The sequence below is a fragment of the Nesoenas mayeri genome, assembly GCF_963082525.1.
Source record: "Nesoenas mayeri genome assembly, chromosome: 15".
NCBI lineage: Eukaryota > Metazoa > Chordata > Aves > Columbiformes > Columbidae > Nesoenas > Nesoenas mayeri.
Window position 1 is genome coordinate 10,525,114 of NC_137559.1, and position 24,523 is coordinate 10,549,636.

The following is a 24,523-nucleotide window of genomic DNA, read 5'->3' on the forward strand; positions in this document are numbered from 1 at the left end:
TTTGGCCGAGGGAGGGAAACAGGCTGGCCCAGCTTCTGGGAGACCGGGCTAGCGCAGGGGGCAGCGGGCACCCCTCTGCCGTGGGGCGGTGTCACGGCGGGGAGGGCTGTGGGGTGCTGTGCTTTGCTGGCCTCACCCCGACTGTTGTTGTTGCAGCCTGTTTTCTTCCATAGAGCAGCAGTTTGCTCTGAGTGCCTCTCTAATGTCTCCTTCCCTCTCTGTCTGCCTTCCTCCCTCCTGTCTTGGGCAGCACTGGGTCCTGATTCCTGCTCTATTGGTATAGAGGAGTAAGCTGGTACGTCTTCTTGTTCTTCTTGCGCATCGCTGCGGTGTGGGGCAGCGGGACCCCTCCTGGGAAGGGGACAACCAGGCAAGGACAGGGATAGAACTGATCTTGTCCATGGGGGCAGGGCAGGAGGGGGCAGCAAACCAACCAGCCTGCGCTGCCAGCCCTGTCCTGGCTGTCCCCATTCCTGGCACCGGCACCCCTGCACCCCCAGGGTCTGCGCTGTCCCCGGGTGCCAGGACCCCAGGCAGGGCAGCAAAAACCCCAACCCACCCCCGGCTCTGGGCTCCTGGGTGAGGGCTCTGCTGCCTGGTGGGCACTGTGAGCAGCCAGGGCCATGCTGGCTTTTCCCAGGCTGGTGACAGACAGCGTGTCCCCTTTGTGTCCTGTGTCCCACCCCTGGCGCTTGCTGAATCCAGATCTTAGCAGGGGCAGAGAGGATGGAGCTCGTGGGCTCCAGCGCTGTCTCCTGTGCTCAGGGCAGGGGAGGAGGGGGGGCGGGGTGATGCGCTGCTAGTCTGACCCAGAACCGGCATTATTTGAGCTGAACCCCCTTCTCCTCACTCAGGCTCATCCGACTTCACCAAGATGCTCCCCAGCCGTGGCACCGGCAGCCCCACGCAGCCTCTTCTCTTCGAGCAGACGCGTCTTCACCTGGAAGATGAGCAGAGCCTCTCGTGAGCGGGGCCGGACCTCCCTGCCACCGGACCCCAGACCCCAGCACAGCCTCTCCCCGCACCGGGGCTGCCTCGTGCTCACCGCCCCGGGGATGCGGTGTGGCGTGTCGCCCCGGCACGGTTTTGGCACAGCCCGGCTTTTTTAAAGACGTGCATGTTTCCTGCTAGCGGTGGGTAGGGGCTGGCGCCGTGTTTTTATGTGGGAGGGGGGCTTGGGGGTTAAAATGAGCAGATGAAGGACAGACACTACCGATGTATATTTTGTACACACCCAGCACAGCCCTTTGCTGTCACTGCCCCTGTACATAGCTGTGACCGCCCTGGCAGCTCCTCGGGGTGCGGGGGGAGCGTTGCCGGGACGCGGGGTCTGCGCGGGAGCGGGGAGCCGGGGGGTCCGCCCCGCCCCGCCCGGGGTGCCCATGTGGGATGGAGAGGGCTGACCCCCGCGCTCCCCCGCGGGGCCCGGCGCTGCCCCCGCCGTGTGCCTTGTTCTGCTTCTGCGGCGGGTCCCAGGGCGCCCCCTCGATGTTTGTAGTAATAAACCCGTGGAGCAGCCACGCGAGTTCGCGCTTTGTTGGGGCGGGATCGGGCTCCGCGGCGGGGCGGGGGTGAGGGCGGGGTCAGGGGCGGGGCTGAGGGGCGGGGCCGCCATCGTCCGCCTCCTTCCCGGCGTGCTTTTCGGCGCCAGCTTTGATCTCATTGGTGGCGGGGGCCGCCAGCCATAGTGCGGCTGTTGCCTAATATGGCGTACGACGCGGGCAGCAGCGCCGGCTTCCATTGGCTCATCTCCGCCATTGGCCGCCCCGGCCGAGCGCCCATTGGCCCCGCGGCGCGCGGCGGGCCGCCACTGGCTCTTGCTGCGGCCGGTCCCGCCCCGTCGTCGCCGTCGCGGCCGCGCGTGCGCAGAGCGGGCTCCCGGGGCGGGCGGCGAGGCGATGGCGGCCATGGGGGCGATGGCGGCCATGGGCGCGCTGCCGGCGGGCGCGGGGACGCTGCCGCCGCTGCCGACGCTGGGGGTGCCGGGCGTGCCCGAGCTGAAGCCGCTGACGCGGTACGAGGCGATGCGGCTGGGCCCGGGCTGGAGCCACTCGTGCCACGCCATGCTGTACGCGCCCAACCCGGGCATGCTGTTCGGCCGCATCCCGCTGCGCTACGCCGTGCTGGTGAGGGGGGGACGGGGGGACGGGGACCCGGGACCGGGTGGGGCCTCGGGCTGGGCCGGGCTGGGTCGGGCCGCGGGCACGGGGGCGGCGGGCTGAGGGCGGGCGGGTCTGTGGGGGCTGTGCAGGCGGTAGCGGCAGGCCGGGCCGGGCCGGCGGCGGGAGCGGCTCGGGGGGGAGCCCCCGGGACCCCCGGCTGTGCGGCCGCGGGCCGCGGCGAGTCCCGGAGGCGGTGTCGGTGAACGGTCCTGGATGCGCTGGAGCTGGAAGGAGCGGCCGGGCGGGCTCCCCGCGCTGCTCCGCCTCCGCAGAGGCCCCGTCGGGCCGGCGCGCCCGCTCCTCCCCTCGCCCCCCGGGGCCCCGCCGTGCCCCATTAACACCATGCGCCTCTATTGCAGATGCAGATGCGATTTGACGGACTGCTGGGCTTTCCCGGGGGGTTCGTGGATCGCCGTTACTGGTCCCTGGAGGACGGTCTGAATCGGGTGCTGGGCTTGGGTTTGGGCTGTGTGCGCCTGACGGAAGCTGACTATCTGTGCTCGCACCTGACAGAGGGGCCACATCGCGTGGTGGCACACTTCTACGCCAGGCAGCTGACCCTGGAGGAGCTGCATACCATCGAGATCAGCGCGGTGCATTCCCGAGACCACGGGCTGGAGGTGGGACATCCAGGGAGGGAGCGCGTAGAGCTCTGAGCGTTAGCCCAGGGAAGACGCAGCTTCCCTCCTAGGTCTGCTGGGCTGCCGTCTCTCGCAGCCCGGTGGGGGAATGCACCGCACGTAGAGCTGCTGTCGGCGGGTGCCGTGCACCGCCCTGTAGCGCCAGCATTAGGAGGTTTGGCTGTTGGCTGAGGTCGTGCCTCAGGCTGCAGAGCGTAGCGAGCTCGAGCTCTGGCCTTTCCCAGTGACCACCCACGTAGGGAAGAGCCCCAGGTACCCGCTCAGCCTCAGGACACGGGTGAGGTCCAGGTCCGTTTTGCATCTGGTGGGCATCTCCCCCCGCTCTGGGTTGGGTCGTGACTCCAGTCCGGGTGACCCTCGGCGTGGTGATGTGTTGCTCTAACCCCAGTTGTCCCTGGCTTGCACGGAGGCCGTGCAGGCGCAGCCTTCTTCCTGGGGAGCTGGGTCTGGCTGATGCCCCGGGCTAGAGTGTGAGCGCCAGGGCCTCCCCCAGCGCCTGCAAGGCGCTCGGTGGGATTCGGCAGCTGTGTGAACGGCAGAAGTTGGCTGTAGGTTGTGGCGTGATTGAGGGGGACACATGGGTGAGCAGTGGTGTCCCCAGGCAGGGTGCGGAGGGGGAAGTGGGGCTCCCCGTAGTGGCCTGGGGCAGCGGGATCCCCCTGAAGGGGCAGCAGGGGGAACAGAGCCAGGGCTGGGCTGGGCAGGGAGAGCAGAGTCTGGTGGGGTTGGGGAGGGTGGGGAGGGACTTCAGCTGGGCTGGGGACAGGAGGTGAGGGCAGGGGTCGGTGTGGGAGGGACGGGCAGGATCTGGCAGCCGGGGCATGGCGGGCCTGGGCTGTCGGGGAGCTGGGGTGAGGGTGTGAGGGAGAGAGGGCTCTGGGGGGTCCGGTGCTGCCGCGCGCTCTGCTGAGCTGCACTCCGTGCTGTGTTGCAGGTGATGGGCATGGTCCGTGTCCCCCTCTACACCCAGAAGGACCGCATGGGTGGTTTGCCCAACTTCCTGGCCAACTCCTTTGTTGGAACCGCCAAATTCCAGCTGCTCTTTGCCCTGAAGATCTTGAACATGGTGCCAGAGGAGAAGCTGGCCGAGGCGGTGGCTGCCACACAGAAGCCGAAGAAGCAGGCCATCGACCAGGCAGGAGGGAACCTGCATGCCGCTAAGCACGCAAACGAGCTGATGGCAGCCGCTAAAACAGGCAACGAATTTGCAGACAGAGCAGAGGACCAGGCAGCGGTGCAGGCAGCGGTGCAGGCAGCGGAGCAGGCGGTGGCTGGGCTGGAGAGCGGGGCCGTGCTGGAGCAGCCGGTGGGGCTGGGGGCAGAGGCTGTGCTGGAGCAGCCGGTGGCTGTGCCCATGGAGTGACACCACCGTGTTTGCACTCGATTAAAAGTGGGTGAGACTAGAGACTTTCTTCTAACTTTCCAACCCATCGCTGGCTGCAGTTGTTGCCCATGTGATTCCACTGCCCAGCTGGGAGGGTTTGGGTTTGTCTGAAGTAAGGGACAGCTTATGTATTTTTATGGCCATTAAACTAGCGAGCTTCCCAGATCAACCTGCACAGACCCCGGCAGAGAGTTCATGTGCTTTTGTGAGGGCGCTGAGGCCTTAGAATTATGCTTTGATTTCAGGGACGTGCTGCTGCTGTCAGGTCCCCATTTCATTTTTAAGGAACAAAAACGTCTTATTTTTTAAATGCCCCGTGTTGACTTGGACGCGGCTGCGTTTGCAGCGGACGCAGCTGAGGGACAAGGCAGCTCTGCCAGCGCTGGGGGAAGGGCTGCCCTCCACCGGCATGGCCAGGCTCCCACTCGGGTTTTGGCGCAATGGGGTGGCGTGCTGTGAATTCCCTCTGGGGCCTGGGGAACGCTTGTGTGGGGTTCTACCTGGAGATCTGTGGGAGCAGGAAAGTGGAATAAATGGCTTTGCTGAACGCCTCGCAGTCAGGATCATTCTTGACCGCCAGCACAGAGCCCGTGGTGACCCGGAGCTTTGGGGGCGCAGGGGCTGTCAGTGCCCCTGCCTCAGGGCTCTGCTCCTTGCTGGCCCCTGCCAGGGCCTGGGCTGCTGCGGGCGCAGGGGGCTGGTGGGGCGAGGGCTGGCTCAGGGTGCCACACCACTGCAAACAGCAGTCAGCTTGTGCTGCTGGGCTACACCAAAATGGCTCCTGCACCCAGGGGCCCAGGGAGGAGCCGGCTGCGCTGCTGCAGGTGCCTGAACAGCTCCTAGGCACTGGCTGTTTGTGGGGAGTGTTGTGGGGGAGGCATTTAGCTGCTCCCTGATCCAGCCCCTGCCCTGTACCCCCGCCTGCTCGCAGCTGGTCCCACCAGCACGAGGTGAGGTGAAGGTGCTGGAGCAGGATTCTGCATAGTGACAAACGACTCAGAAAAGAGGTTCGGTTTAATTAAAGATGTTTAGAGAGAGGCTGATAGTGGCAGCACAATGCTGTTCAATAAATAACGGGCTGTGAGGCGGGCACGTGGCTGACACCTCAGAGGACAGGGTGGCGGGAGGACACAGACCAGCCACAGCTTCCCTTGGGATGAGCTCAAGCGCTGCAGCTGTGGAGTTGGTTGTGCAGGGGCAGGATAGAAGAGTCATGGGGAAAACATCAGTCCCAGGCAATTGGGAGAGAAAAGAAGAGAGACTCAGTCTGGTCCAGAGTAAGCAAGTGCCAAGGAAAACCAGGGGCGGGAGTTGTTAAACTCAGATAAACCAATAGATGTGCTTAAGTAAAAACTGAATAAGTAAAAAAAAAAAGAAACAAAAAAACCCAACTAAAACAAACAGAAAAAAAAAAAACCAACAAAAAACCCACAACCAAAAAAACCCACCACATAAACCCAAGAAGTAGTGACATGAATAAGTCTGGAACGGGGGTGGCTGCCTGTCTCCTGCAACATTCTGGGGGCCTGAAGGTCTTTGTGCTGAATTTGAATTGTTTGAGCCAGACCTGTTCAAGCCCCCAGAACACGGCTGTGCCAGCCCCCGCGGCTGGAGCACCTTTTGTTAACAAACTTCCACCTCAGGGGCTTACGGACACTGACGTGACTTTGTACAGTCAGCTGGGCTGCAAGATCTTGCCCTGCTCTCTTTCTCCTCCAAGTCTAAGCCTGCGCTGCATTGTCTCATCCCCTGCCCTACCCACGCTGGTGCGGCCTGCACGTACCATTCGCCAGCTGCAGCACAGCCCTGCTTTGCTCAAGTCCCGGTTCCAGAATGAGAGGGGAATGAGGAACATGGTGCTGAGCAGGGAAAGAGCCTCAGCCAGGGAAGGGGGATTCCCCAAGGACACCAACAGGACACAGGGACACCGGCACCTCCAACGCACGACCAGGCTGGGTGAGCTGCACAGACTCCCACCTTAATAGCAAAGTCGGCAAACCCATCCCTCCCCCGAGGCGCAGGAGCGGCCTGGCCTGGCTGTGGCACACAGGCACACTGTGTGAGCGGAGCTGCAGCCCCAGGGTCCCGCAGCCAGGCTAGGAGCGATCTGTGCAGAGAGCTCATCCCTAAGGATCCTGCAAGATCCAGCCCCAGTGCCGCAGGACGGTGCCTGCAGGGGAGACAGGCTCTGGACCAGACTCCACAGCAGCATCTCGACACTCCCAGCTCCCCTCACCTGCTACGCTCCAACTTGAACAAAGGTAGAAAGATCTATACAGTATAATATATATATTTCACTATGAAATAGCAATTTCATTCCCTGCCTTCTACTCCATGCATCCTGAATTCGATACTTCTTTTGAAGTCACTGCAGAGGGCTGGTGGGGCTGGGTGGTTTCCCATGCAGCAGTTCCCCTCGCTGAAGTTACCCACAGGCAGCAGCTGACGTGGCAGGACCCAGACCTGGTCCCCGCTTCTCCTCGCCCAGCTCCCCTCTTCCCTGGCAACAAGGGCCTGACTGTATATTCTGTCAGCAGCAGACTGCCAGGGCACTTACAGCTCATTTACATGATCGGTCAGCGCAGATTCGTTAACCTCATTCATGCTGCCTTCAGTAGCCGTGGTGTGGAAGCAGCGACTGAGCCCCTCTGCATCACGGGTGCCAACAGGAGCAAACCAGAGGTGAGGAAGTGGAGGGGACAGTGCAACATGCACACAGGCCGGTGTCGCGAAGGGCCCGCAGCTACCGCACAGCCAGGCGCCTCGCACGCCGGCCGGGCCTGCCCAGGCGGCACTCGCAGGCTCCCAGCCGCAGGGGTAAGTTGGGGCCATGGCCCATCGAGTGTGAAGTTTGCCAAATCTCGGTCAACCTGTGGGACAAGAAGTCCAGTCCAGGGGCTGGGTCAGGGCCTGAGAACCGTCATCGCTGGAGTCAGCGCAGAGCCGGATGGTGCAGGAGATGGAAGGAAGACAAAGAGGGCTTTAGGGAAACCAGGTGTTAGGGGTCTCTTCAAGCATACTGGGGAGCCACTGTCCTGAAGAGCTTGTTGTCAGAGACCTGCAATGGAACTGGCAGCAAATGGGCTGTCAATTCCTGTGCTGGGACGCTGAGCTGGGGAAGAGTGAGGACTCATTCACTCTGCATCTTGTGAGCTGGTCTAACAGAGCTGGGAAAAGTTGAGACAGCAGGAATAGGTTCCACCTGCTGTCAAGCTCTGGGCTCAAGTAAACAAGATCAGAGTTCAAATTCCCTTCAAATGGAACCAACAGGAGTTTGGCTACCAGCCGGAGACCGGAGCACAGCAGTGCCCAGGGATATAGGAGCTTGCCCAGCGGCAGAGCTGCAGTTTCAGCAGTCTCGCTCCGGCATGCTCTCAGCTGCGCCAGGGTAGTGGCTGTGGGGCATCACCACCATGTCACATCACCACTGTGTCACTGCTGGGCTGGGGCAGAGAAAGGAGCTTCCCCCGCCAGGTACCTACCTTTGCTTTATTTATACATCTCCCGATGCAGTCACATCGTCCGGCTATACTCAATGCCACTCTTGGCAGAAATGCCAGACCAGGGCAGGAGGCTGCAGAGAAGGCTCTGGGCTTGTCGGTATATCCTCTGGGGAATGGAACACGGGCTCAGGCTGGCTAGTGTTGATCCAATGTGCTGTAGGTAATCAGTGGTCATCAGTTAAGGACAGTGACATTTACACTGTAACTTAAGAAATAACTTAAAATACTCTGTGGACTGGCATTCCCCAAAGTGACCATATGAGACAGCAAAAACCGCTCTGCTCAGTCAGACAGACACATCTGCTCCTTGTATTAATTGCCTGCTCCTTTCTGTCAAAGGCAGGTCTGCTTTGCACTACAAATAAAGGAAATTTGGGAACACTGGTTCCAGCTTGTCTGGGAAATACCCCCCTGAGCTAGGTCCCGTTGCACTCCACAGCAAGTTCCTGTGGGGATGGCAATCTACACACCTGCCTGGAGAGGTCAGGACTGACTCTTACACCCAGGAAAGATCAGGTTTCTTCTCCGTGATCCAACCACCTGAAATAAACTCCCACAGTCAGTTTGGGAGCAGTCTGCAGGGATCCGGGCCAGGCCAGGGAAGGGTCACAGGGGATCCTCAGCCACAGGAAACAGGACCAAGGGCTTCTCTGCCATGCCGCTGGAAAAGCCTGCACCACACAAGCCAGAGCATGCCCAGCGCTCTGGCTTAACACCAGCATTTGCTATCACTGGCATCAAACTGGCTCTGACTTAGAATTCAATGTATCATCCTACGCTGTCTCCCTGAACTGTTCCCAGGAGTCGTGGAGCCCAGGCACAAGCAGGTCACTGTCAAATCCCTCTGACGTCATCTTCCTTCTGGATGCAGATTGAACTCGCATCTGAGCAGGCATCAGTCCCAGATCTAGCCAGGTCACACTTTGCTGGATTGCCTTTTTTAGCCTAAAACATAACGTGGTCTCTGCTTACTGCGTTCTACTACCAATCAGGCTGAAGGTAAAGGATATAAGATTGTCCAGGGTGGATGTCCACCGTTGATGTACAGGACATACGTAAAACCATCTTTGAGGACCCCTCTGATGGAATAATAATAGGGAAGATAGTGGTGCTGTTTAAAGTCTCTGTTTTCATAGAAGTTTATTGCTGTGTTGTTAGTGGTGAGGACATGCAGGTAGATGGCTTTGCAGTGATCTTGGGCAGTCGTTGATATATGGTCTTTTAAACTCTCAAGTAAGAGTGAACCTGTTGGAGGAAGGAAGAGCAGAATCACACAGCGCAGCTGCCGTCTCATGGACAGCACAAGGATTTGTCAGTCCCAGCTGAGATCTTCACCCAGCATCTAAGCAGTGATTGCTGCACATGCCTGAAGAGCCCAGATCACACACAATTCTCACAAACCCTCCTGAGAAATTCAACAGGACCACGCTACGTGGTTTTAGTGTGAATCTCCTCTCACCTATGACCATGGCTCCACACAACAGACTTTATAAAGACACAAACTTCTGATTCAATAACCACAAAGATGAGCCAGACATGAGAATCTGCCAATAATGCCCATCCCCAGTCAGGCAGCTCTCGGCTTAGGGGAGGTCAGTGAGGCATTTTCAATGGTATCAGTTCCATCACATTCATGTATTTTAAAGCCATTCAAAACAGCAGAGTGCCAAAACAGGACTTCACAAGCAGGTTACCGCATTGTGTCTGCTCAACTTGAATTAGCATCTAAGAAGTGGTAGGATTTTAAGATCCCTTCTGAGGAGGACAGCCATGGCATAGTGTCATTCAACCTGGATTTTCTGCAGCTACAAATCATGAGGAGAAAACAAAGAAAGGCACAGAGGATACTGCAACCCCAAGAAACGAGATCTGGTTCACCCAAACCACCTCAACACAGCATGAAGGATCCGGCAGAACCTGCACTGGAACTTCGTCCATCAGGTGTGGTAACAAGCTAAAGAAATAGCTGAACTAATATAAACACACCAACGAGATTCACGCTGCTGTTTCACAATCCCTTTCAGAGCCCAGACTTTCAGAAGGACCCGCAGGATTTCAGAGCAGAAGTCAACAGCACTGACTTCATGATCACTTGATGCTTAGTGGGAATTTATATAAGCCAAGCACAAAAAGACACTGAGAGAGCAGTTTGGTTTTGTTAGGAGATATTCCACTCTTCTGTCTCACAGAAATCCAACTGCTCTCTGGTTTAAGAATAGCAGAGAACTAGAAACCAGAGCCTTTTAATGTCTGTCAGAGAAACATCAGAGCTTTAGTGCTTAAAAGTATGCCTGGGGTGAAAAGCCTTCTGCATGAAAGACTTCTGCCTCAAACACAAGTAGAAAAACTCCCAAGAAAAAGGTCTCAGAAAAAGCAGCAGCAGGCAGCAGCTTCTTTAGGTCGTCTTGCTATAGGTACAAGTCCAAAGGTTTTGAGAGGGCACAGTAATATGCTGTCTAGGTGAAACGGATATAGGGAACACCAATTCTGAAAGAAGAAAATTTGAGCAAGATGGAGCTCCAAAAAAAAAAAAAAAAATCAGGATTTGCAAACTGAAAGGAGATTCAAAACCACCAGAGTTTTATCAAACAGAAGACACCTTTATCACCTTCTCTGAACATTATTCTGTGCAAGAATTTTCTTCTTTGTACAGAAAATTTACCTCCAGTAGCATTTCAATGCAAGTTTTAAATACAGTGCTCCCACTGAGTACTCTTCTGGTCATTTCTTTATGTATCCTACCAGTTTGGACCTTTCTAAACATGACCAAGATAGAAGTGAGGACCTGAAGAAGTTATACCCGTATCCTCTGAAGAGACTCCAGATGTGCAGTTATACCCATATCCTCTGAAGAGACTCCAGATGTGCAACACTGAGTCATGCTGCCAAACCTGGCCCATTGCCTTTTGCAGATCAAAGATATAGATTGTGCTTGAAGTAGCACCAGAAGGGCACTTATTTGATGACAAAACACATCCTGCTCTAAATGGAGATAAGCCCTTCTCACTGCAGGATTTTGAAACGGCTGCAGACATGCTGCATGTTGCAGCAGGCGTTCAGAGCTGACTTTTACACGCATTTCACAGACAGTTCCTTTTGTCTTTTCCTAAATGTTTGTTCCACCTGTTGAAGTTGAAATGTTAAAAACAGCTACGTTTTCTGCCTCAGGGACCATGCTTCTGATACCCATGAAAGAAAATCGGAAGCCAGGGAGTATACACTCCCTTTTCACCCCAGACAGGCTTCACACCCTGCTCCAGGGTGAAGTCCTGGCACTTTCAGTCAGTCTCTGCAGCAGGAGTGCAAGTTTTTGGTGTGCTCAGCTGTCCCCTGGGAACAAGACAGACAAAGCCCCATGCTCTTCAGAAACTCGCACATTGTGTCATGCCTACACCAGTACAAACACGGCAGTGCACCTGCACTGAGAGCAAGAAGGGGATGGGAGTGCATCACCTTCCCAACTGCTGGTACAAATCACCGACACGCTTGTCTCACGAGGGTATTGTGGTGAAATGGTGCAGCTCCTTCAGTCATGCCCACTAGCCACCCATTGTGAGCAACGGCAGCAGAGTTGTCACTTAGCAGCATCTTACCTATTCCGTGTTTTCTGAACTCTTTCACCACTCCAAGGCTTAGGATGTAAGCAACTTGAGTGTCCACAGGAAAACTGGAAGCTAGGATGTCTCCATCCTGAGTAGAGACACGACAGGTTATTTAGTAGGGTGCTGAATAAGTCCCTGGCTTTTCATTAGAGTTCGTGAAGATGTAGTTTCTGACTAACTAGCTTTGAGGTGAAGCCAGATAGCTAGAGTGAAGACAGCCATGCCACTCAATGCTCTTGGTTCCTACGAATTGTAAGATTATTCTTTAGTCTGATGTCCTCTTAGAAGTGATGCACTCTCTGCATTGCCCTCACTTTTTTTAATCTGCCTGCGTGAGCTGTTCTCCCTACACTAGCCCAGGGGTCTTGTCCCACACTGTCTTCAGCGATCATCTCTTCTTCACCTCTCTGCTGTACCGTGTTGCCTCTCCTGGCCTGCAGGCTCTGCTATCCCTGAGGCCCAAACTTTCTGCAGATCACCTCTGCTCCACGTTTGAGACAGTGACCGTGTAACTGAGGGAGTTTCTGCAGGAAGTCACAGGAGAGACTCGCCCAGCACAGCTATGGAAGTTCAACCCTTATGTAAAAAAGGAAGAGCTTTGTTCTCCCACAGTTATGTGTTCCCCAGTCACCAGCGATGACCAAGCGCACTCAAAACAGCCACGCAGTTAAATGGCCTGACACACAGTCACTTCTGAGTTACACCTGCATGATCAGAACTCTCAGCACAGCACATCAGGCAGTAAGTTTCCCGTCTGGCCACAGCTGCCCAGCCCCAGCAGGAAGAGACTCTGCGGTACCAGCCTGCTCAGACACACCCCACCACCCATGCTTCACCAGCTGGAAATTGGCATGTTCCCAGTTTCTTAAATTAATTCAAGATCGTTCTTGTAAGTGTCTGGATTGAGGGGAAAAACAATACCCGAAACAGGCTCCATCCAAGTTACCCGTGGCAAGAGGTGGACTATCTCACGCTGAAGCACAGTTTAGCAGCGTACCTCCTTATGCACCTTCGTCCTGCTCTTGATCTCTGCCACTATCATGCCCACGATGGAGCCTCTGTATGTGGCTGCGAGGGAAAAGAACTTCTTGTTGGAAGTGATATCTCGGTACCATGAGTCAGGGTACCTGGGAAGGAAGAAAAAACAGGAATGTTTGGGAGGACAGAGCCCACGTGAGCAGGCAGTGGCACAGCAAACGTGCCAAGATGTTGCTCAACCGGAAACAGGCAGCAACATCTTTAAATGCCAGATACTGGAACTGCAGGCCAATGTGTTCTACCCAAGACTGAGGGAGGGAAGCTGCACTGCTGAAAGGGCCATCTTCTGCAAAGACATACAGCCAAGGAGCTCAGCCACGTGTCCAAAAAACCCTCTTTCTATGCTACTAATATAGCTTATTACAGGAAATCTGGCTTAGGAAGTTATACGCATTTCCTGTCTTAACTGTTGTGTGGTACCAATGAACATCGAACAGCTGCTGTGCCCCATTTGGTAGCACAGTTTCTTTCAACTGCATCCCAGCAGCAATGCAGGCTGCTCATGTAATGGCCTGCTGCCTCGCTACAACAACCACATTTTCATCTTGCATTCATTGCCCAGAGCTCTCACTTCCATCTTTAGCAAGTTATTTTTAAATGCAAGATCCATCTGCCCTCATCTAAGAGCGTAAGGATCTCATTAATTTGATACACATGTGAAAAAATACTGCATATTGGCACAAAACCTCACATCACCAGCCTCCAGCTCTCCTCCTCCTTCTGCAACTACTAAAGAGAAACTAGTGTACGCTAATTTATTTCAAAGTAAGAGTTCAGCATGCTTTGTGTTTAAAAGAAATCTACAAATTGAAAATATTATGAATGCTTCTGTTGGTTTGTCACATTTTATACAATCTTAATTATAATCCCCTAAAATCCTCTATAAACCTCAACAAAGCTAAACAACAACAAAATCCTTGAAGTCTACAGCTACAGTTTCCCTGGATGCTTTAAGCCAGAAAGCTGTCACCGTCCCCCAGAAAAGCTCCTTATTCCCGTGCTTGTGCAGGCATAAGCATTTACCAAATGGGGGTCTGAGGAACTGACCAGCGACAGACTGAGATCAGCTTTAAGCCAGACATTTGCCAGAGTTCTGGGAGCAACAGTGATCCAACATACACAGGCAAGTACTGCTCGGTCTGCCCCAGGACATTCAGTAGAATGGTCCCTCAGGGAGAGTCACTCCGTGTCAGTTTGGTTCAGCTCTGAGGGTGCTTTCCCAGCACGTGCTCCAGACACAACTTTCTTTCACAAGCATAGGGATGCTATCCTTTTTCCTGGAAGCACGGTCCTTTCTCCATCTCATACACTGTCTTTCCTAAGAAGCTGATCTACCCCCTTAATTACAAAGCTCATTTTTCTGCAAAAATCTGCATACAGGAACTTTCTGATGACTTTAGAAGCCTGCAGGACAGGCAGCAAAGGGCCATTAACAGGAACACCATTCACATCCCAAACCAGTAACATACTCTATTGGGAACCAGTCGCCACAGAGCTGTTTCACTGTGTCTATGTCATCGTGGCAGAGAAGACGCAAGTTTACGTCCGTAAGCGCAGACGGGGGCACCTCCTCTGTCATTCACGCCTGCAAGAAAAGAAAGCACATTAGGAACAAAGAAGTACAGACCATGACTCTTGGCTTCAGTCAAGCATCTGCACAAAGACAGCATTCTGTATTGATAAAGTTTTTTTGTTTTAGCAGACCAAGTTTTCCAAGTGAGATGAAGCAAAACATGGCAACACTAACTCAAGAAGGAACTCAAAGCCCTGTCGACCACAAGATAAGCACAGCTCAGTTCTTAGCCTAACCTATGCTGCTCCCTGCAAGCACAGTCTGGCCATCCTGCCTGTGAAGGAGCACATGGCACCAGCCACTTTCAAAAAGAGCTCAGGATGCTGCATAAAATAAGCCAACAATGTGCCAAGTGTATCTCCTGATGCATGGAGCTCTTCAAATGCCTATGCAGGACCAACGTTTTGTTCAAACAAAACTGAACCAACAGTTTACAAAGGAAGCACTGCTAAAAGAACATTTATAAATTCCTCTTACACAACCCCATCATCTCCAGTTAGGATATATGCAGAGGATTCAAATTCTTTAAAACGTTAATTTTGTTTTAACTTTCGCTGGTGAAATGAGATCTAGTTTCATTTCCTCTCATTCCTTGTGCTATGACTCCACAAGGGCTGGCTTTCCAGCCCAGCAGAGAGCATTCAAATACAGAAACCCCAAGATATCCTTTTCTTTCACCATAGCACTGCCACAATCCTGCTAACCACGTACAGGACACTTACTCAGATGTACCAGAGGGAAAGAAGCAAGCAACAACTAAAGTGGTTGTAAAAGCTTCTGTAGCATACAGGCATGACCAAAAATCAGATCTTGAGAGGAGGCCTTAGGCTGGACAAAGCCCCACATGAGGCACTGAGCACACAAAGCAAACGCAGCAGTCACGGGACTAGGCTCCCTTTCACTGGCCATCTGCAGCTCTCCATCCACAGCTTTGTCTCTCTCACTCCAGCCCTCCTAGTCCCAGGTCAAAGAATCCGACCAGGATACAAAGAAAAAAAAAATAATCCCAACAACTTTAATTTACAAAGTTGTTTGTTTTTGGCAGCTCCAATCTGCCCCGCTGCTGGCTGAGGCAGCTGATGCCCAGTGGTGCAGCCCCAGCCCTGCCCTCCCACACCTCCTGCTCTCACCAGACTCTTCGCTGAGCCACCTCTGAGTGGTGACAAGGTCACAAAGCAAGAGCAAAATTGTTCGTAGGCCAGCAGTGTTTGGCAAAGATTGGGTAGCATCAGATAGGCTTCAGGGGGATTCAACAAGAGGGAAGAGTGAGCACACACATGCTGCCAGAGCCGCTTTGGCCATGGCGAAGCTACAAGCCAGGATACATTGTTGTGTTCATGGGCATTAAGCAGCACTCAGGTTTCCAACAGCAGTGCTCTTTCTCATACACATTATTTTTCTTGAGAATGCTCCTGTAAGGCAACATCCATCTCAGTCAATACTCTCAGCATTAATAAAGCAGAGATAAATGAAACAAACATGACAAGGGCATATTTTTGTTGATTAACAGAAGAGGCAGAAGCCTAGGAGCAGACTGAACCAGCAGCTGCTGCCAGAGAGGCAGAGCCAGCACAGGACACATTCTTGGGAGGATTAGTTCGTGTTTATTTAACACTATATTCTCAAAGAGCTAGGCAAGCATTCTGCATTATCCTGTAGCTGAAGCCAGTCTCAAACCAGTAATCCATGGCTGTTTTGTTGAACAGGATAATTCCCCTCCCCTCAAATTCAGACAGCTGTCTCCCAGCACTGGTTGTGTTTGTAGAGACTCACTCCATCCGCTTTGCATTATGTTGACCCAATCTGATGCTCTTGCACATTTAAGGGAGAGTCAGGACACCCCCTTGGCACTGTGTCCTGCCACAGGGTTTCAGGAGAGCAGATCTCTGCACCTTCCTCCCTGCACAGGTGGTGCTGCCGCTGGAGGAGCTCTTATGACCAACAGAGACAAAATCCCAGGCAAGTTTGGAGGACAAAAGATATGTTTGGAAGCATAAAGAAATACTAAAAAAACCCCAGTTTTAAATACAGCCACTTGACTCAATGGAACTTAAAAGGGCCTTTAGGGGCTTAGAGGTAGCACAGGTCCACTCATGGCTGCAACACTGTCAACACCAGCTTCTGACCTTTGAGACCAAGTGGTGGTTGCTGTGAAGCAAAAGGCAGGCTCCAGCCACGGGCAGCTAGCTGAAGCCATTTCTGAAAACCTAAAGTGAAGCTACCTACATTCCCTCCGCACAAAGAGCGAAGTACGGGTACTGACATACTGCTGCCACCACTGCTTCCAGGTCCTGCCATGCAAGCATAGGTGCTGGTTTGAGTTCAGGTTACCCTACCAGGTGCAGGGACACATTCTTTACTTGAACTAGATGCTTCACAACTAAGAAACATCAACTTGGGCATTTCTCAAGAGCAGGATATTTTCCTTCCCTCTTAGATCCCTCATATGAAAAAAAAAAGTGAGGAAAATGTACAGAATACCATATTTCTAGAGAAACGGAGGTACTCACACAGAATCAGCACCCTTAATCCAACAGGGTGTTCAAATGCAAGATAAAGTCTGATGCTTACTAGAATTCGGCAGGCAGCTGCTCAAAAGCTTTTGAAAATCCCTCGAGCACTTCTATACCTACAAAAGCCAGGCCAAGTGGTTCAACAAGATTTCCCTTGTTTAGCACTATTTGACATGTTTTAATGACGTTTCCACCTTGTGCTTCCTACAAAAAGGAGTTGGATTTGAGTAATAAGCAATCATAAGATGCTGGTTTTATAAGTTTTTATTTGGACTTCAACTTCCATCCAGATAAGCTCATGAAAATCCCAAATAAAAAATGTATCATCTAGCAACAAATACAATTTAATTTCCTGGCAAAATAAAAGCAAGATAATCTCAGACTAAAGCTAATTAATACTAACTAGAGTCATATACATATATAACTTCCAGTAAGGGGTGTTTGGTCTTCAACTTTAGTGTTCACACAACAACCAACGTGAAGGAATCTTCTTCACCTGCAGAAATAAAGCTAGATGGAAGTCAGTAAAAATATTTGCTTTCCAATTTAAATCCTCATTGAAATAAATTCATCCTGATCAGAAAAAAGCAAACCTGCAGGAAAGAATAAAGAAAAACAAGCACGGCAGGTCAGTGGATTTTTCTAAAGCAATCCTATGATTCAGGAAATACTGTCCCAAAAGACACATGGCCAGCCACCCTAATGTCGTGGTCACTTGCGTCATTAAATGGTTCAGACCTTTATTTACTTGAGCTGAAGATTTTCACCTTCTGGAATCCAACGTACTTTCTTCAAGCACACTGTTGATAGATTACTAAGAAGGATTATCTGCTGTCGTTCCACAGAAGGAAAAGATTAAGCGCCTCCAGACAACTACCAAGCACATACCATGCAGGGGCCAGGGCTGAGGAACCGCAGCGATGCTGAACAAGCCTGCTCTGTGAAGGCAACAGGCAAGTTGGCCATTCCTCCAGCTGTCAGCTCACAGCCCACTGCCTACGGCTGCGTGTTCCTACCCAGCACTCCAGTGACGGACATATGCACAGTAGCTGTATTTTACTTCACATGAGCAGACCATCTGCTCAGCACAAATCCGGACAAGCAGATACTCCCTGGAAGATCTGCATGCACGCACAGGGGGCCAGAGCAGGACTTCCCTACACCCGGTACTCTCATCAGCGGTGCTGCTCCAGTGTCGCCACCAAATCCTTCTTTGTGATCTCTGTGTGGACAGTCCTCAAATCTCGGCAAGACAAGATTTCCAGGGGAAATAAAAATTTAATGCAACTTGGCATCCTCTCTCGCTTGTAAATAAATAGGATCAAACAAAGCCAGAATTTTAAGAGCCACTTCAAAATGCAGGACAGGCGCATGTTAGCTGTGCCTGAGCAACACAGAACTCAAACCAGAGACAAACTCTGCTATTGTTTGGGGAGTATCACTTCCAGAGCACCAGTGGGAGTTTTCACAGCTATAAGTCTCTCTACCTTGCACCATCTGGCACTGGGGATTGATTTACATTAAACCATTCAATCTGGACCAGCCAAAGGTCCAATTCCAACAAAGCAGTAAAGATTTCCCTTCTGCATTTCATTTTAAGCTTGCTGCATTTTTAGGTTACTGGTCTCACAGGGGATGTTCCACACAGACAACCCTGTTACCAAGCACCTTTGATTTAATACAATACAATTGAGACTAGATTTGAAAATGTCATGAATTCTTTACTAGGAATCTGAAAGAGGTGCTTCTATGACTTACAGCAACATTATCAATGAAATAGGAGCCAAATTTTTAAAGATATTTAAATATTTGTCTTGATACTACTTCAAATCTGGTCAATGAATTAAAGAAAACAGGCTGAAAGGACTGTTTGGGGTTTAACCCAACTTAGATCAGGTTGCTCAGGCCCACAGTCCCATGTAATGTCAGTGAGAAGCCAATCTCTTCTTCCTGCCTGGGCTCAGACAAGTTCCGTTGCACCGAAATGCACAACTGGAAAGCTGGGGTGTAAAACATGGTCTCTGCACCACACACATCTCTGCTATGTGAGCAATGCCAGCACACCTCTCTGTGCCATTTGTTACACTCTATTTAGCCCATTTAATGTTCCTGCTCCTTCTAGGAATCCCACGCAGCTTCATTTAGGACAAGCAACATGCAAACTCCCAAAGATGTGGTTCTCCTAATTCCTGGTATGTTACGCGAACTGACACAGCTTGGAGTTCAGTCATGAGCAGAACAGTGATTGTTTCACCTCCATTCTTGTACCATTCATCACATCCCATCGGAGTGCTGCCCAAAACTGCATTAGCAGACGCAGGTGTTGGGAGCAAGCAAGACACTTAAAGAGAAATCTAGGACAAAACAACTGATCCTTGGTCTGAGAATAATGTAATAATATGGCTAGAAATAGGCTCTAATGCTAAATTATGGCATTTCACAATAGTCCATGACACCTTTTGATCCAGGCGTGACGTTTTTCTGTCATTTCTACCAGAACCACCAACACTGAACCGCAGAGCCCCTCGCAGACCCCTGGTCACTCAAGGACATGCACAAGCTCAAGACTTTGAGGTCCTTATTGTTTAAACTCCTCCAGTAGCGGCTTCCTTCTGTGCACAGAACTGCCCTCCTCAACCAGCTCCCCTGCATCATCTCCTGCAGATACACTGTCAGTCCAGCCTAGCCATGTGGATCCTGTTTGCCTCCAAAGCAAACCCTGAGAACCACCCAGCTTCTCTCGGGGACATTAGAGAAAGGAGTTTGTCAGTGCCTGGACTTTCCAGTCCAGTGCAGCATGCCCGATCAGCACACCCCATAGTGGAGGAAAGCAAAAAACAGTGAGCTTGGGGAAGAATGTACTGTAAAGAAAGCTGAACGTATGTCAACATCAGGGAGACTGGAACGTAACCTTGGGTTTAGAAAATACAGCTGCAGCAGTGAATTGTCAGGTTCCCTGAGACAATGAACAAAGAATAATGTCTTCCTGAGCTAGCCAGACCAGCATGGGGGGAGCACATACATAGCTGAGCCCCAAGTATAAAAACTAGACAACTAATAAAGTAAACTTTGAAGAAAGTAAAGCGCTAGAGCTTGCTTCAATCTGCATATTCCTTCTCAGTGACTGCAGGTGCCCAGCACTGTGACAGCATATAGTGACCAGGAATGGGCATCACATTTGTATTTGGATTCAACTGTACACTGCAACTGCTGCATTATGCTTGTCTGGCGATTTCAGTATGCTGCTGTATCACCCTGCTAAATCAAAATCCCATGTAACACCAAATACACCAAACCAGTAAACTTTATATTTAACCCTCCTTGTGTGGAATACCCAAAAGAGCCTGGCCAGCGCACACTGGACTCAGAGAGCCAGGAAGGCAGCACTGTCACACACAGCATTCAGCCCTCCTCCCAGAGGCTCGCTCCACACTCCTCAGCCAACTTTTCCTCAGCTCTGAAATTCTGAAAACATCATTCTAAGAAATGCATTTGTGCCTTGTCTCCAGCTCTGCACTTCATCTTCTGTTATGCCCAGGTGTAGCTGTGCACATCACAGGACTATAAGCCTGAAAGCCAAAAACACAGAATCACAGTAATTAACACTCTGGCCTCCTGCCATGAAGGATAAGGAATTGAAACAGACCCCAATAGGATATTAAGAAACGAGAGGGCAAAACATAGTTCTACCTGCACAGCAAGGAGCCATTATTTATTTGAAATGAAAGCACTTACTGTTAGTGAAATCCTTTTGTACTTGTATCCCTGATCCTCTGCACACTTCAAGTTTGACTTGTCAGCCTTCCAGCAGCAGAAACGTTAACCGTTTTGCACGCGAGTCCCTTTCTGGGCTGTTCTTTTACCCTACAGCTCTAGATCCATTACTGAAGCTGTAGATTTCACGGGAGCTAGTATGCGAATAAAGTGTCTCTAAAGCATACTGCAAAAGGCACTGCTTCCTGCTGCCCCAGATACAGCAATTCCTCCAGGGAATGGCAAATAAAAGTCTCTAAGAGGGTTTTGTTTTTAAATCTTTTCTTGTTAAGATGCGGAAGAGAAAATCTGCTTTGTGACAGTACTGCTGCGGGGAGCTAAAACTGAAGGGTCACAATAGCAGCACATTTACAACACGAAGCTCACTAGAGGAGAGGTCTAATACCTTCCAAATGCCAAACGCGGCAAGTTTCCAATAGGCAGCTGTTCCTGCAGAAAACAAAAAACAACCCCGAACAGCTCATCATACATGCAGGCCCGCTGCCATTTCCAAATCAGAATAAACAGCTACACAGAAAATGTATGTAGTGACTAAAAAAACCCAACAAAACAGCCAGAAATTAAGCCTAGAGTAGTATAAACATGGGTAGCAGGGAATTCAAGCCTGCCTCCATTTCCTGGACACTGTCCTCATTACTGGGCAGCAACACACAGCTGTCAATAAAACCCAGTCCCTCTGCCTACATCATTATATGAGACACTAACAAGTAACTTTTTAGAGGCTATTGCAAACAAGGTGCTTTAAAAAAATAAAACAACAAACAACAACAACAAAACCCCAACCAAACAAAAAGCCACCAAACAAACGTGAAAAGAACATTCCTTCCCTAGCTGGCAGACAAGTGCACCAAACTCGTACCTCTCCAAGATATGGAATTTAAAATTTGAGCCAACCTGGCTCCTTTTCCTTTTCTTTCCCAATGGTGTTTTCCAGCATGAGACACACAGGTTCAACTCAAAACCACCACTGCGACTGCTTTAAACTAGTAACATTTAAATGGATTCTGGCATAGGTGTCTGCTCTTACATCCACAATAAGAAGTTGAAAAGGAGAAATGAAAAACTTAATTAAAACCCAACACTGGGAAACTGAGCAGCTCCCATTCCTACCTTTCTATGAGGAGGCAAGTGTGGGTAGGGACACATGAAGCTCTAAGTCTTTTTGCAACACCCTGCACTGAAGCCATCAGACACGCTGTGACCGATTAAAAACCCAGGAAGACAGGAGTGATCCTGCTCTAATGACATTTGTAGATAGCATTTAACTTTGAAGTTTGTAGAAGAGATGCTTAGATAAGACAGAACTTTCTCTGCTTTTAAACCGATCAGCTTAGCTCAATTGTTTCTTTAAAATCATCTTAACATCAGAGGAACAAAGGATCAACAGCCACCTGGCACCACATCACTGAAGGGAATTCCTGTCCATGACCCACGGGAAGGTGGAGCCCCCGGGACTTCTGAATCAACAGGGAATCACAGGGAAGTCTCTAGGCTGCAACCTGTGATTCCTCAGGGATTTACAACAGCACTGTCATGGAGAGTCAGCCTTTGCAACCACAGTTTCAGCTGCTCTTGCTCACTCCAGCTGGGAGAGGCCAGGGTGTGGGGCAGAGAGGTGGAAAACAGCCAGGAAGAGAGATGATGGCTTCTTGGGTGGCAGGACCAGTTCACACCAGACGATGGACTAAGATACCAGCACCAACTCACTGACTGACTCAGCAGACTGTACTGGCCCAACACCTACATTCATATAACAACACCCCTCCCCCCCAAAAAACACTCCACAAAGAAAAAAAACAACCACACATTCAAATAAAGATCATCCTTACTGGGAAAGAAATAACAGCAGTCATGGAAGAAGTACCGGACTTCATTAACAAAAATAAATACACCCACTATGTTAAAGGCTCTTTGAGCTCTCAACTACAAAAGACCATTTTTCTGAATTCCACTGGCGTTCCCACAGTGTTTCACGACATGTGAGGCCAGCCCAGATCCCACTCAGGTTTAGGAAAAGAAATGAATACTAAGAATGCCACAGATTTTTAAGAGGGAATTCACAGGACAGCCACTTACCAATTGCTCAGACATGTTAAGTCAACATGCTTTAAATATATCAAGCAACCAACTGCAAGAAACAACAGAAGCAGCTACTTTAAAGAACAAAACGATGCATTAGAACCACGCTTACTACTGTATGTTTCTTTATTTGCTACCAGGCATATAAATACTAATTAAAGCAGCAGTTTACATGACATAACAAAACTATTTTTTAAACTGCAAGACTAAAACCATCTACTCGAAAAGCCGGGTGCCAGGCAGTGCCCACTGCTGCTGATGGGGTGAGGCTGCTCTACATCATCTTGTAAATGAAGATTTCACACTAATTGCAACAGGATGGGAGACAGCCACCAGCCTTTTTTAAAAGAACCTAACTTATGAGAAATCTACTAGTTTATTCATACAGGCAATTATTTATTTTAAAAAAGATACCATGCACCAGCACTCCCCAAAAAGATACCAGAAATGTCCCTCGTAAAGGCTTTTGAGGAAACTAAGCTGGACTAAGGAGAGTCTCTGGCAGATTAAAAGAAAGGAAGCAAATCTAGGCTGAAATCCATAGTAAAAGGAGATTCCAGCTATAATCCATTCAACAGATTCATGAAAAACAGACAGAAGAAGAGATTAATAGATACACAACAAATATTGATGATCCTTTGGGGTAGGGCAGAGATTTCCAGGACAGTAAAATCTAAAGCTGTCCACAGCTGCAGAAGGCTCTCACGATGCCAAAAGACTAATACAATGGCAGGTGAAGTCCGTAAGTCAGTAGATAAAAAAGGAACATAGGCTGGAAACAGGCAAACATTTCTAGTTTGTGTTAAACACTGCAAGGAGAAAAAAAACGCACACTCTCACAGCAAGTTCCCTGAGAACATTGATTTGCTGCTCAGCAGCAGTCAAAATAAAATACTGGGAATTATCAGAGCAAACAGAGAGGGAGAAACACACGTCTAGACAGCCTTTGGCCTGAGCTACTGTGCTGCTCCTTACGTCACAGATGTTTAACGCTTGTATATATCTGTCAATAAAAGGCCAGACACTCAGCCACATCCACACAGTTCTCAAGAGCAGAGGGGCTGCAACGAACAACCACGGCTCAGAGGAGCTCACCACGGCCATCCGGCGTGGACTGGCTGATATCAGGTGGCTCTGCAGCATACGACGAGAGGATAAACTACAATACATACAGAGCAGGCTAACAAAGTTCAAACTCAATGTCATATCACAGGAGATTATAATGATTTGATGCCTGTAATCAAGAGCAAATGTCTGAGGTTCATGGCTGGACACAGAAACCCTGGTGGCGAGGACACCAGCTCTAGTCACTCAGACAGGACATAGACAGAGGCAGAGCTTTCAGCATGTGGCTTCAGCACTCTCCAAAACAGAGATGCTATTTTCACCACAGAGATAGTGTCAGTATAACCCACCGCTGTGCAGCCCAAGGAATTGGGCACGGCAGCTGGAACACCTCTGGCAAAGCCAACTGCCACCATGGCCAGCAGGCAGCACAGTGCCACGGAACCTTTGGGACAACAGTTAAAGCTCAGTTTGATCCACTGCAATTCAAACCTCAGTAAACACGCTGCAAAACATTCAGCTGTTGTCCCACTTAGATACGAAGTCATGCATTTGCTTTCTCTCCCCCAAAGCTCTACAGGCTGGTTCAAACGGACACAACTCTTATTTAGGGCAAAACACAGAAAAAATTAAGCTGCCGTGGTGTGTGCTAGGGTCGAGCCAGCCAGGGCAGTTTGCAGCCACTACCTGGACTGTCAGGAAACAGAGCAACAGGGAGAGCCAGGGCAGCTCCTGTGCAAGGGACAGAGCTGGATCCACTCACGCAGGAGATATTCCCGGCCCTCCCAAGGGAAACTCTGCTACAGAGGAAAAGGAAATACAGACACACCAGGCCCCGGCGCGGCCTAGGAGCGGGGGGCCGGGGTTGCCATGGCGACCCGGGCCTAGGCCCGACCCGGACGCAGGTCCCCATAGCAACCCCGGCCCCCCGCTCCGCGGCGGAGGCCCCGACCGCGCTTCCCCGCTCACCTGGGAGGGGCGGCGGGCGCGCCGCGGGCGGGCGGGCTCGGCTCAGCGCATACCGGGCGGCGGAGGCGGGCGGGCGGGCGGCCGGAGGACCGGCGGGCACTTCCTTTCCACGGACACCGCGCAGCAAGGCCTGTCCCCATTGGCTGTCTGCCGGCACGTGACCCGCGCAAGCGCAAAAGGGAAATCCCGCTCCCTTGGGGGCCACGTGGGCAGCGCCGGG

The 24,523-nt window shown here is 51.3% G+C and overlaps 3 protein-coding genes across 5 annotated transcripts in view; 2 read left to right on the top strand and 1 right to left on the bottom strand.

Annotated features, from left to right (window-relative positions):
• Window positions 1-1,500, top strand: part of MGRN1 (mahogunin ring finger 1) — a 51,866-nt gene extending 50,366 nt beyond the window's left edge. Inside the window, exons 16-17 of one of the 2 annotated variants that reach the window (XM_080354093.1) lie at window positions 251-295; window positions 855-949. In XM_080354093.1, coding sequence (XP_080210219.1) covers window positions 251-291 — 41 coding nt within the window. In that variant the 3' untranslated portion in view covers window positions 292-295; window positions 855-949. Of the gene's footprint in view, window positions 1-250; window positions 296-854 lie in introns of both variants that reach the window. The other variant, XM_080354092.1, reaches the window with a different exon arrangement.
• A 238-nt stretch (window positions 1,501-1,738) lies between these two features.
• NUDT16L1 (nudix hydrolase 16 like 1) lies at window positions 1,739-4,734 on the top strand. Of its 2 annotated transcripts, XM_080354140.1 has the most exons (4): window positions 1,739-2,126; window positions 2,522-2,597; window positions 2,676-2,782; window positions 3,738-4,734. In XM_080354140.1, the coding sequence occupies exons 1-4, from the start codon at window positions 1,899-1,901 to the stop codon at window positions 4,164-4,166; spliced, it is 840 nt and encodes a 279-aa protein (XP_080210266.1). In that variant the 5' UTR covers window positions 1,739-1,898; the 3' UTR covers window positions 4,167-4,734. The 2 variants fall into 2 exon arrangements, with proteins under 2 accessions (XP_080210266.1, XP_080210265.1); XM_080354139.1 differs by having other exon boundaries at window positions 1,744-2,126; window positions 2,522-2,782.
• Window positions 4,735-6,473: 1,739 nt separating this feature from the next.
• On the bottom strand, window positions 6,474-24,401 carry NAA60 (N-alpha-acetyltransferase 60, NatF catalytic subunit). Its single transcript, XM_080354064.1, has 7 exons — window positions 24,304-24,401; window positions 13,800-13,915; window positions 12,290-12,419; window positions 11,284-11,380; window positions 8,701-8,935; window positions 7,670-7,857; window positions 6,474-7,113 (listed from the first exon to the last, which is right to left on the bottom strand). Exons 2-6 carry the CDS (start codon window positions 13,907-13,909, stop codon window positions 7,701-7,703), a joined length of 729 nt encoding a protein of 242 aa, XP_080210190.1. The 5' UTR covers window positions 13,910-13,915; window positions 24,304-24,401; the 3' UTR covers window positions 6,474-7,113; window positions 7,670-7,700.
• Between the last annotated feature and the right edge of the window lie 122 nt (window positions 24,402-24,523).